The 13,595-nt window shown below is 41.4% G+C and overlaps 1 protein-coding gene across 1 annotated transcript; it reads right to left on the minus strand.

Moving 5' to 3' along the window:
• Positions 1 to 1,009: 1,009 nt before the first annotated feature.
• On the minus strand, positions 1,010 to 11,023 carry tyr (tyrosinase). Its single transcript, XM_036536067.1, has 6 exons — positions 11,017 to 11,023; positions 9,553 to 10,376; positions 6,889 to 7,105; positions 5,347 to 5,494; positions 1,867 to 2,048; positions 1,010 to 1,263 (listed from the first exon to the last, which is right to left on the minus strand). The coding sequence occupies exons 1-6, from the start codon at positions 11,021 to 11,023 to the stop codon at positions 1,022 to 1,024; spliced, it is 1,620 nt and encodes a 539-aa protein (XP_036391960.1). The 3' UTR covers positions 1,010 to 1,021.
• Positions 11,024 to 13,595: the final 2,572 nt, after the last annotated feature.

The raw sequence follows: 13,595 nt of genomic DNA on the forward strand, positions 1-13,595 counted from the left end.
TTTACTCTGGCGAGACAGCTGTCTGAGATGGCATCGGCCTAAAGCGGGGCCCACTGTTTACCCCTTCAAGTCTCATTTGTTGTACTTTTGACCTCATGGGTGCTGTATGTTGACATAAGTGAAATATGACCAATGTAAGTAACCTCAGCTCTATGAACAAGGTCAACATGCCCCATGGATTTGTCAGCTGGCATGCTGTGAGGTGGAGTGCTACACGATGGGGTTGCATACTGTTGCCAATGTTGCAGAAGGCACTAAGAGCAATTGATTCATTTGATATAAAACTATATTAATACATACTCTAGACAATCTGAAGGGCAAGAATGTTGACTGAAGTGAAGTGGAACAGGCTAAAACCTGCATTCCAAAAAGCATGAGATCAAATGGGATTAAAACCATGAGAAAACAGGATTTTTAAATATGTGGTAATGTTTTCTCTGTAATATCATCCAAGAATAACAGTATATTCATTCCAATACAGCAGAACTAATTGGTCAGGGTGGCAGTGTGTCACAATGATTATGAAGCTGGGCTTTTAACCCAAACCCAGGCTGCAAGTTCAATTCTCAGTGATCTGCTGTTATACCCGTTGACAAGGCACCTAACCTGAAGTGCTTCAGTAAATGTTCAACTGTATAAATGGAAAATATGCAAAATGTTAAGGCATACAGATCATTTAATTGAAAGTGTCAGATTAGCAGAGTATGCAATGGCTGGTTAATTCACACAGGGAGCTAATCTCATGGGAGTGGCATATTGACCTTGTTCATATACCTACATACCAAATTATTGTGTTCTGTTTGTGTTCTCTAATAATGTAGCAAATTAAAATAATGAAATGAATGCTTTCATTTATTGTTTTTCATTTAAGGAAGACTTAATTTTACACTCCCCCTGCCCTGTTCTTTGCTTAGGGCATGGGGAGCTGAGGCCCCTGCTGTACAGCAGCTGGAGAGTGGAGCATCTTTTCTTCATGAAACGTCTTTGCATGGAATCAGCGCCCCCTGTCTGTGAGATGTCCTCACAGTGTGGTCTGGTAGGAGGTGGAGCTCTCCTCGCTGCTATTTAGCAGAGGCTGTCTCTCCCCATATGCCGATGCCCTCTTTTTCTTCTGCCTCCTCCTTTTCCGACAGACCAGGGCCACGCCGGCGGCGACAATGCCAGCCACCAGGGCTCCCAGGATTCCAGCCCCCACAAGCCACTGCCAGATTTGCCTGGCCTGTTCGAGGTACGGGCTGAGGAACTCCTGTACGAACCGCTGGCCTGCGGGGAAGGAGAGGAGAGGGTCAGCCACTGCTCTCCATTTGCTTACTGCGGTTTCTTAATCCCGGTCGTGATAGGATTCGCTCTTCTGTACAGACTGAGCTCCCTGTTAAAGAAACTCACTCTGAAACTGAACCTAACTGAGACAGCTGTACAAAATGGATTAAAAGTGTATTACTTTATGCTTACATACCCCTTTCTTTATGAGCATAAACACACCTCCAACAACGTATTATTTCCACAAAACATTTGTGGCAGATTAAAATAGAGATTTTAAATTAATTTGTATTCACTTAATAGGTCAGTAAAAAAGGCTAGGACAAAAAAAGGACACATAAAGTCATATAGGGCAGTGAGGTCAGCCATAACACTAGGGTGACTGGGAACAACTTGATCTGTTCTGGGGCAACAGCACCCCTCTGTGCTAAACTACATTCCTCTCATGACCTAAAATCAGCCTGTGGTTTTCAACAGCACTTTTACTGAGGCAAGACCAAATATAAGGTGCATACTCTCCATTTTGTGTTGATATAGAACATGTACTACATCCAATGCTAAAGCAAGCAATCAACACAATGTATTGCAAAGTGTGCGCAAGCTTACCAGGGTCTAACAGGTAGGCATATTCGTAGCCCAGATCTTTCGTGGATAGGAAGTAGTCCCCATTTCTGTATAGGGGGATAAAGGGGACCATGTAGTAGCCATCGTTGTGTCCAATGGGGGCATTGGCTGCAGGGTAGTGAGTTCTGGGAGGCTGGTGCCTACGCAACCACTGTTCAAAGATGCTGAAATCACAAAAGCAAAACATGGATAATTGTTTCAAATACCAGGATTTCTACGACTATTGGTGATCTCGTCTGTCATAACTCCTGGGCTGTTCAAAAATATGTATACATTTTAGAGATTTGTACATTAATGTCTTCTGTGTCTATCTGTGAAGGAGTATTACCAAGAGAAGGCGACACAGGATTGACGGAATGATTAAACTGGAAAATTGCTTTGACATTTACTGTTGTTTTTTGTAGAACAACTGTAAAAAAAAAACCTGAAGATGATTTTTTTCCCCTCCCATCTCTTTCTAGGAGAGCAAGTTAACCTCTGAAAACGGAATTCTGACTTCAGAAAATGCAAAAATCTCAAGCCTCAGAACATACAAAGTAAATGCTGCAGCTAATTTGCAGGAAGTGAAGCATGCCTTGGAGTGCCTGATGAAACACAGGGATGAGAGCACATGGTTGCGGGGTGGGGATGCGTGTGAGCTCCCCAGAGGTGTGGGGGGGGGGGGGGGGGGGGGGGGTGCTTCCTCCATCTGGGGAAACAGTCTCCTGGAATTCACTCATGATCTGCCGTCAGGGTCAAAGGCATTAAAATGTGATCTTCAGAGGAACCTGGAGGACTTTGATGTCGGAAAAGAGAAAAGAGTGCTGGGAAGATCAGACGGCCCGAGAAACGCCTCTCGAAGTGTAAGTGGGGAACTTGGTGATTGAAGGGCTTTGATGTGGATCCTGATGCAGAATGATGGTGAGAGTGTGACTCAGGCTCTGTGCGTGTGGGGGGTTAGGGATTCCAGCATGTCAGGAGAAGTAGTAATATATCAGATGATGCTGAGATGTTTTGTTTTGGTTTGGCTTTTTGGTCCTTTGACAGCTTTTTCTTAAATTAAACTGCATAACGTGGACCCTGAAACTAGCCCTGTTGTGTAAATTCATTTATCATATTTTTATACATTCTAGATACCCAGCTGAGCAGAAAACTATTGACTGGGATGGTGAGCTAATTCATCATATGAAATTGAGCACCAGCTGACCTATATGTTTGATATATTTGCCTGGGGGCTAAATGTATACATTGTGAGGTCTGGATACAAATCACTACTGTGTCATGATTGATCACTACCCTGTTTTGGACTCATCCCACCCTTCCTATGACCTAACCACTTGCTTAATTTGAAAACCTTATCATTTGTTCTCTAAATGTACCAACAGTGGTGCGTTTATCTTCTACATCTACTAATATTTTAATTATAACAAAAACACTTACAGTGCTGGCCAAAAGTATTGGCACCCCTGCAATTCTGTCAGATAATGCTCAATTTCTCCCAGAAAATGATTGCAATTACAAATGTTTTGGTAGTAATATCTTCATTTATTTTGCTTGCAATAAAAAAACACAAAAGAGAAAGAAAAAAAAGTCAAATCAAGTATCAATTTACACAAAACTCCAAAAATGGGCCGGACAAAAGTATTGGCACCCTTTGAAAAATCATGTGATGCTTCTCTAATTTGTGTAATTAACAGCACCTGTTACTTACCTGTGACACATGACAGGTGGTGGCAATCACTAAATCACACTTGCAGCCAGTTAAAATGGATTAAAGTTGACTCAACCTCTGTCCTGTGTCCTTGTGTGTACCACATTGAGTATGGAGAAAAGAAAGAAGACCAAAGAACTGTCTGAGGACTTGAGAAGCAAATTTGTGAGGAAGCATGGGCAATCTCAAGGCTACAAGTCCATCTCCAAAGACCTGAATGTTCCTGTGTCTACCGTGCGCAGTGTCATCAATAGGTTTAAAGCCCATGGCACTGTGGCTAACCTCCCTAGATGTGGACGGAAAAGAAAAATTGACGAGAGATTTCAACGAAAGATTGTGCGGATGGTGGATAAAGAACCTCGACTAACATCCAGACAAGTTCAAGCTGTCCTGCAGTCCGAGGGTACAACAGTGTCAACCCGTACTATCCGTCGGTGTCTGAATGAAAAGGGACTCTATGGTAGGATACCCAGGAAGACTCCACTTCTGACCCAGAGACATAAAAAAGCCAGGCTGGAGTTTGCTAAAACTTACCTGAGAAAGCCAAAAACATTTTGGAAGAATGTTCTCTGGTCAGATGAGACAAAAGTAGAGCTTTTTGGGAAAAGGCATCAACATAGAGTTTACAGGAAAAAAAACGAGGCCTTCAAAGAAAAGAACACGGTCCCCACAGTCAAACATGGCGGAGGTTCCCTGATGTTTTGGGGTTGCTTTGCTGCCTCTGGCACTGGACTGCTTGACCGTGTGCATGGCATTATGAAGTCTGAAGACTACCAACAAATTTTGCAGCGTAATGTAGGGCCCGGTGTGAGAAAGCTGGGTCTCCCTCAGAGGTCATGGGTCTTCCAGCAGGACAATGACCCAAAGCACACTTCAAAAAGCACTAGAAAATGGTTTGAGGGAAAGCACTGGAGACTTCTAAAGTGGCCAGCAATGAGTCCAGACCTGAATCCCATAGAACACTTGTGGAGAGATCTGAAAATGGCAGTTTGGAGAAGGCACCCTTCAAATCTCAGGGAGCTGGAGCAGTTTGCCAAAGAAGAATGGTCTAAAATTCCAGCAGAGCATTGTAAGAAACTCATTGATGGATACCGGAAGCGGTTGTTCGCAGTTATTTTGTCCAAAGGTTGTGCTACCAAGTATTAGGCTGAGGGTGCCAATACTTTTGTCCGGTCCATTTTTGGAGTTTTGTGTAAAATGATAATTGATTTAATTTTTTTTTCATTGTCTTTTGTGTTTTTTCATTGCAAGCAAAATAAATGAAGATATTACTACCAAAACATTTGTAATTGCAATCATTTTCTGGGAGAAATTGAGCATTATCTGACAGAATTGCAGGGGTGCCAATACTTTTGGCCAGCACTGTAGATACAATAACAATGCTGTCTATAACTAAATAATGAGAGAAATCAGTTTTGTATAACTGAAATGATTTCGTGTGCAGTGTGCCATAGCAAGACTACAATATTACATGCACTGAAGTGAAAAGGAATCAGCTGATAATGTGTAAACCCTATTTAACCTGCCATGCTTGGTCCTGCCACTGATTGCCACTGCAGGACAATCAAAACCAGGTTAAGAATAATTGTCAAATAAAACCAAATGTCCTACTTCCACTTTGACCATCTCACCAGTTGGAACTGAAAAAGCATACAGAATCAGTGGCCATATTTGCCAAAGCCAAACTTTGCTAAAGACTCATTGTATTCTCCTGTATTAGTGAAAGGACCTCACCATCCCTTGCTGGAGCAGAGCAGCGGGTCATCACTCACCTATCGATGAAGGCGTGGTGGAGGAGGAAGATGGGATCATTAGCAGAGCCCTGGACGGAGGACATGGAGCCATTCATGAACACGTGGAGAGCGTTGTGCATGGTGCTTTGACCTTGGACAGCCCTGCCAGTCTCAGGACTTGCAAAACCTACACAGAGGTTAACAGCACAAAGTCAGCCTACAGACCCTGTGTGTATCCACAGGTAATTCTTTATCTGTTCAGCACAAAGCACTCCCACCCCTCGGGCATGGGGCATGGCATGTATATGCTGGCGCTTATTCACAATGCTTGTAATTAGGTTTGATTAATCTGTTAATTAAACACTTCTATGTGGCATCTCTTTACAATTAATGTGGTCATATCAAAGATGTGTTGCTAAAGTGCACTCTCAAAAAGACAAGTGAAAGACTTTAATTAGCTGGTTAATTGTTCTGTGTCTAAAAGCACCTAAACCATGAATTGCAAATCTAAATCTAAATTGTCGAATTTTTTAAGGGGCACAAATTACAAACACATTTACTTTCACTATTCACTTCTCTGAGAACTAACTTCATTGCAATGCAGAGAATGCCTCGTTTAATAAGCATTTTGGTTTTTGTACGACATCAGTTATATGAATCACATTTACTTGTGTTTGGTAGCATAGTAACGCTAGTCAGATACATTTAATTTATACAGTCCACCTTCTGTTATGCTTGGAGGATGTGCTGAAAAGGAAGTGATGTGTGAATACTGGGTGGGAGTTCTCATGAGGGCTTTTCAGGTAACTTGCACCTGGATTTCCTGCTTTCTGTTCATTTAGTTAACCCCTTGCTTGTAATAAGAACAATAAAAACCCTGAACGTGTGTCAATGGCAGCTTTAGCTGGCAGACCATGGTGTCGTGAGAGCGGGTTGGTCCTTGAGGAAGGGGATAAGCACTGTCTTCCAAGCAACACTACCTCACACACACTGTAGTTTCATACACTCCTGCAGACCTGTTTTATGCATTCATCTAACCTTAGGTTACAGGTAGATCGGCTAGTTTTAGTTATTCCCTACACAATGTAGTTTCATAGGTCTGGTTTGAGGCTAAGTACAGTTACCGTAACACTTGGCAATATATAACCTATTGCCAGAGTGTGCCCTGAAATAACATACACATGCATATGAAAAGGCAGGGCTGAGTACAAAGAGACAAGCAAGAGACAATCCCCTGTAATTCCTAGTCAAGGAGGTTCCTAGCAGGTCCTGTCTTTGCTAACTAACTGCCTTTCCTCAGTTTTAACATGTTATGACTGTTCAAATTGAGTCAGAAGATAACAATTTTAGCTTCAACAGTGGCATTCTTGTTCATTGGCAATCTTATTTTGAAATACACATCTATATAGATATGCACATCAATATTTAATGGATTCATTTAATCTCTGTTTATCCCAGTGGTAGATTGGTTGAGCACCAGGAACATTCTATTAAGAATAGAAATTAACTGAATGATGTATTTTTGCAACAGAAAGACCTGTATTGCAAAATGGCACATATATATATACAAATATTTCTGACCTTCAAGGGCATTTCTGAAGCTCATGTTGGCTGTCCTGTCCATGGGGTCGGTCTCGTATTCAGTGAGGCTAACCACGAATTCAACGTCAGCAGAAGTGGGAAGACGACTCACTCTCCTCCGATCGTGGTTGCCAGGGTTACGCAGGAGCGGCCCTTCTCCTGTGCCATTGCATAGCACCTCTCTGCGGTTGTAGTCTTCAGGCTGAGTGCATATCACCTGGAACAACACAGTGGCAATTCACAAAGGCACGGCGATGGCAAGGTGAGAAGCCCACACGCGCCTTTAAATAAGAGAAGCGGAGCGGTCGAAAAGTACCAAAGAGTGAGCATGATTATAATGCTGTAATAATTCAATTCCTCCATATGTCCAACTGCTATTTCCACAGGATGGAACTAACTCAATGTCCAATCTCCACATGAAAGCAGACATACACATGAATGTGAATTATATGAATTATATGTAAATGGTCTAAATAATTTAATCTTCAAACTTAAAATGAAACGTAAAACACGAGACACCTGCTGAGAAACCGGATGTAGACACGCTGTTTATCATGGAACTATGAATGCACGCCACTTAAGGGAAAAAAATGCAACTCTTTTACCGAAGAGATATCATTGTTTAAAGCAGCATAGTAACAATCAGCTTTGCTGCAGCATTATGACAACTGAGTTAGCGGATTGTTGTTTGACTGTTCCAGCAGAATCACTCGAGATATCTCATTCTTAACCAACGTAAATAACCCTGGACGATGGCATCCGACTGAATACACAAATAAGATAAATACAATACACTGATATCGTTACATAAACCTGCTCAGTGAATTAATTTCGTACTGAAACATGGCATCAAACTGTGATAAACAAAATCTGTTTCTATAACTCGCTCAGATCTGCCAGGGACATGAAAATCGATAACAGCATGATAATTCAATAATCCTACCTCAATGTTCATTCAGTACATTTTCCCTCCACAAACTAGTCTGGATAATGCGTATACATCAGACTATTTCATTTTTGTTTTTTGTTCTCGGTGCTATTATTCTCCCACGCACTTGTATGTGGCCCGCGGCCGCCCACGGAAGTGATTAGGTAACAGCGGTGGCCCTCGCCGCCGCGGAGCTGTAGAGCCGAACGTGGGAGTGAGCGTTTAAAAGACTCATTCCGAGGATGAATAAAGAAGATGCGGCTGCAGCAACAGCGAATGTTTCCCGAAGCCCTCACAATTAAAGGTTACTGAACATGATGCACACGACGGCCCTATGCAACCGTTGAAACTCGAGGAAAACACGAACAACATAGTTCAGTGCGTTTCGAGGTTAAGTGTTTCTTTGGGGATAAATGAGGCATCTATCAAAACCATTGAACGTGCAGTTGGGGGACTGTTGGACAAACGCGTACCAAATCACATCGTATTGCTGTAGCTTGCCTATAGCCTACCTGGACAAGTAGGCTGCATACATAATGTCGTAACAGTGTCTGCGTCATTGTCTCACATAGCCATATTACCTGATTGAAATTACCTGCATTCTACACCGTAGAAAGGTACTCTTCTTTACTACCACATTACATTATATATTTGCTCTCAAATTTACTTACTCAGGCGGACTAAAATACTTTCAATTTTACACTGCCCATTTATAGCTACAGATACTGAATAAGTTCAGGCGTAAAGCGTTATTTAAAGTTATAACTTCAATACACACTCCTGTGGATCACGTGTCCTAATCACGCGTATTCCGCAGGTGGTCCTCGCATAATTCCACACCTCATCACGCGTCCAGGTCTGGAACCACCACACCAAATGTTACATTACATTATTGTCCTTTAGCAGACGCTCTTATCCAAAGCGACTTGAACAACACCTCTAATAACGATGCAAGAAACAGAACAGGACACCACTAATCACATACGAACGAGCGTAAGTGTCAAACACAGTGCTGAGATCACAAACGTGTGCCTCGAATGACATGTAAATGCAAAGAAATATGATTTAAGGACTATACCATTAAAAATATAAGGCAAACACATACCACACGCATACAAGTAAACCCCCACATACCAAATTACACAAAACTGAAATAAGCTTCCACATTGCCTATGTAACTAACCATGAGGGACAAAAGATATATTATAATGTTATGTAAATATTTAAATGTCTCACCCTGTTTTAACATCACATATTATTGTGAGTTCATCACAATAATATTATTGAAATAATTCAGTGTCATGCTCAACAGCACAACATGTAGGCCTCGTGTCCCACCCAAGATTTAAACCGATAACTTGATCAGTACCCAAGACCTATAACCCCAGCCCCTTCATCACAATCAGCCTCTGTCCTTCTCAGGGTATTTTTCTCCCCTCCAATTCAACACATACTAACAATTTCTCCCAATTGTATCAACTTCCCAACTATATCAACTTCGCAGGATGAAGAGCAGTGTGACCAAGTTTTCACTTAGAATTAAGTTATCATTTTGGACAGTTATTGAAATCGAATTCAGACCTCACATAATCTACAGAAAACAGTGCAGACATAAAGCGAATATTTTAGATCAAAACCATCAGCTTGCAGCAGTAGTAATCGCAGCAATAGCATTAACAACATCAACAGCTTTACGATTATTCGAGAAATCGAAGTGGGAAAACACAATTAGCTACCTTCCATGATGAGAACACTGACGCAGGGCTGATTAGATTCGGGTTCAGTGGACTCCGTCCTCCCATCAACTCGTCGGTACATATTTCGCAGTCCTGCGCGTCTCGCCAGTCCCAGTATGGGATGGTAAAGTTGAAGTCTCCTGTCAATTTACGAATTTCGTGCTCCCAGAATAGCAGGTAAACTCTATGCCAGGGCAAGAAGGCCGCAGATTCGTGGGCAAAATCGATATTAGTCCACACATTGTTTGCTCCCCCGAGAAGGGCGTCTCGGGACACGTAGTAGTGCATCCACACAAACAGGTCATAGACACTGATGTCCGCAAACATCGGATTTTCCCCGTTGTTCATCTGGTCGTACGTGCCAGTCACGATCACGTAATCTGGGCTAACAGTGTTCTTTGCCAGGTTCAGGTAAGCGATAAACTTTTGTCTGTCGGTCACCGAGAGTTGGAATATATTCCTTCTGACCGACTCCCTCCTCTCTGCACAGTTGGCACCAAAGTAGCCAAACTTACATTCCCCGCAATTGACACCCATGAAATTACCAGCACACCGACAGGTGCGGTTGTAGAACACCAAAGGCCACCTCTCTCTGTCATCTATGTTGGTGTGGGGGTACTGTGGTCCATTGGGAAGATCAGAGACCACAACATCTTGGCAGAACCCCCTGCCCGAAGTGGCACCACAGACCGATCCGTCTCCTTCCCACACTGGACAGCACTGCTTGGTTCGGAGGACCTCGGCGGTTGTGCAGATTCGGGGGAATTGCTGAGACGAAGGGCACACTAGAAATAAAATGCAGAAAATTGACAGGAGCAGCATGACTAACTAGCAGGCACAATCGCCACACCACCGAGTGCAGAACATCAAACAATCAAAGGACCTCCAAGGAAAGAAGAATAAAAGTTATCCCCTAATTTATACAACCCTCCCCCTCCGTTCCATCACATGCTCAGGATAATATTTTCAATCCATTCTCATTTGTCTCAAGCCCCGTCCCTCTGTGCTCGGAATGCATGAGCTGAAAGTCAGAAATGTGTGCGCTTGTGGAAAGTCTCACAAAGTGTAGGCTAATCAAATGTAATCTGGCTGTTGTTGTTAAATGTAATCAGATTCGTCAAATGGATGCTGTTTAAAACAAAAGAGGCATAGTGTTTTCATTCAGCGTGCGTAATTGGAGAAATAAAAAAAACTAATAAAAGTCAGATTTAAATCCCCCAGTGTTTATGAGAAGAAAAGCTTCGTTATAAAGTTGTAGTAAAACTACAGTGTAGATTTAAATGTTAAATTGTTTCGTATGAACCGTGTTTGATTACAGGGATACCATAGATTTTTTGAATTAGCATCCTAGTAAAACGTGCGCAATACCGTCTTGAATTTCATTAATTATTAAAGTCAAAATGGCTTTTTAAAGAATAGAATAATACAGAAATAGATAAGTTCATTAGACGTGTAATTAGTTACGACGCATAAACGTGAATATAGGGTTTACCTGGTGGGGAGTATGTGGGTATAAACTATAAATGCCTACACTGGTGATAATTACTGATGTCTTTTGTCTACAGTGCATTTCCCCCCAGGTATTTCCAAGAGGAGCCTTCTTTCTGCTCCGTAGAAAACGACGTGTACTAGATGTTTTAGATTCTTCAACAGTTTTGAATATGTATGCCCACTACTGATTCTGAGTACAGAAAAAAATGAATGGGACCATTGAAGTTTGTGTGTGATGGGACACTTTATCATGTGCTAACGAAAGGGCATGTTCTACCATCTAGGCAGTGCACGAACTCAGGATCATAAGCCTATCACATGCTCCTTCGGCGGGGCACGAGTTTGAGCTAATCCCTTTTGAGTAACATACTAAACGCAGGAATGAATATCATAGGATTAACATAGCCGTAGGGTCTCCGGCTCCGTCGCTGAAGATGCAGCGCTGAGATATTCACAGCGCAAACCCTTGTCAAATATTTAATCAGATGTGTTTTTGACAATAAAAATTAACCTTACAAAACGAGAGAAGTGCATTCATTGTCAGTGAAACTAGAAAAATATTTTATGGCTTCTTTACAGGAACTTGTTTCACACCGTTTCCTTATCAAGTGAAATCCAATCCTCTTATCTCACTCGGTGAAATTCATTTGATGAACACATAAACATAAATACACGTACAAACCTGATTTGTAACTGGACAACAGACTGTGTTAAAACTGCCTGTGATATCTTTTACCTTTTCAATCATTGGGAAATTATGAATTTCAAACAGCTTCACATAATGCACCAACAAAGTTACATATCAACGATGATAAATACTCAGATGCTTGATCACCCTTTTTTGAAGAATGGGCATTTCGATGTTTTGAATGAGAGTAATGCACCAGTAGGTGGCACTATGCTCCTCCCTTTACTGTCTCGACTTGGAAAAAGAAAGGGGATATTGAGAAATTGCCAATGAATGACTGACAGTTTCTGATGTAATCAAAGACAAACAGACACCCACACTGCACCCCCAGATTCATTGAATATGGGAAATTGTTTTATATGATGTGTAAAATGAAATAATCTTACAATAACAGATGCGTTGACTAGGAAGGGCACAAACAATAGTGATTAGTGTTTCTGAAACCAATGCAAAGTCTCAAAAATACCTTTGGGCCATAAATACTTTGTATAATTACTTACAGAATTTAGAGAGGAAGCCAGCTCAGGTGTGCTGCCATATCACAATGCGACTCTCTCCTGCTTGGTGATTGAAGCTCAGCAGTGGTGAGCTTGCTTAGTACTTTGTTAAAAAACTGAAAAAGTATTTGGGCAGTTAATGAAAGGCAACATGCCAGAGCTGAAATTATTCAGAATTTTAAATACGCATATGCATATTTGTCTGACATAGACCCAAATGATCCAATGTTGAGCTCAAGATAAATGTAACTTGCAGCAGTGATCCCCCAGTGTTACTTCGAAATGCCATTCAGTAATTGCTTTCCAAAACATTAATTTCTGTGGTACAGTTTTGATCAGATCTGATCAGACATGCAGGAGTGGGGTAGGCAAGGTATCAGGGTCCACACTCTACAAGTCATATCATAACCCCTCTCGGTTTTTCTCCTTTTGGTCACAACTATTTGTCTAGCACAAGGTGATGCAGCTGTTCACCATCAAAGAATTTGCAGATTTCTCCTTTGACATTCCTGGTAAGTCAGGCAAAAATGCTTCCCACAAGAACATGAAAGCAAGGGATATGAGCTCAATGTCAAATATATCTGCCCATATCACAAATCATTAAAATACACAATAATTCAGTCTTGATTCAATTGCCAATTGCTATGTTGTACTCTAAGTATGCATACATACACACAAAGCCTAAATGGGGTTTAGCAATGCTAAAATGGTAGATCTAAATTCTCATGTCAGTATTTGTAAGGAAATCGGTGGTGTAGACTCATGGAGTTCTATAGATACACAACACACTGCAACACAAGCAAATGAAAACATGCTGATCACATCAGATCAGGATGGCCATGTTTTTTTAATGCTGCTTTCTTGCCCCAAAGAAGTTTTAGAACAGAGCTGACCTAGATTGAGAATAAAGAGTTGTTGCCTCCATTGGCGAAAACATTGAAAAAAAGCTTTTATGACTAATTCAGTGACAGTTACCACATGTCATTTATCTTCTATTTGGACAAAGCCTCACTTTTTGAAAAACTACTAAATTTACATTTCATTTGATGTCATTTTTTTAGTTTATCTTCAAATTGATCAGTTTTATAGAACATATATAGTTATGACAAGAACCTAAATAATTCACTTGTGGCTTTTTGAATTCTATGCTCTTAATTTTTACTTAGATTAAAAATTCAGCAGTTTTTCATGAGGATTCAGTCTCTAATCCCAGGCCTCTTCTATGATGTGCACCCTCCTTCTGAATGTGGGGATTGTTTTGCCTGGGGTAATTCTGGCACGTTTGGAGAAGGGGAGGCCATGCTGGTCAGGCAGGAAAGCCTCCAGTGATCTGTAACTCTCAGTTACAGCCATGCTTTTCCAAAACA

Source organism: Megalops cyprinoides, chromosome 9 (assembly GCF_013368585.1).
Source record: "Megalops cyprinoides isolate fMegCyp1 chromosome 9, fMegCyp1.pri, whole genome shotgun sequence".
Lineage (NCBI taxonomy): Eukaryota > Metazoa > Chordata > Actinopteri > Elopiformes > Megalopidae > Megalops > Megalops cyprinoides.

What these genes read in the sequence shown, in the direction of transcription:
- tyr (XM_036536067.1), bottom strand. An exon ending in CAGTGTTCTCATCATGGAAG is followed by an intron (nt 7,106 to 9,552) that starts GTAGCTAATTGT and finishes GTGTTGTTCCAG; the next exon opens with GTGATATGCACTCAGCCTGA. An exon ending in CTTCAGAAATGCCCTTGAAG is followed by an intron (nt 5,495 to 6,888) that starts GTCAGAAATATT and finishes ACCTCTGTGTAG; the next exon opens with GTTTTGCAAGTCCTGAGACT.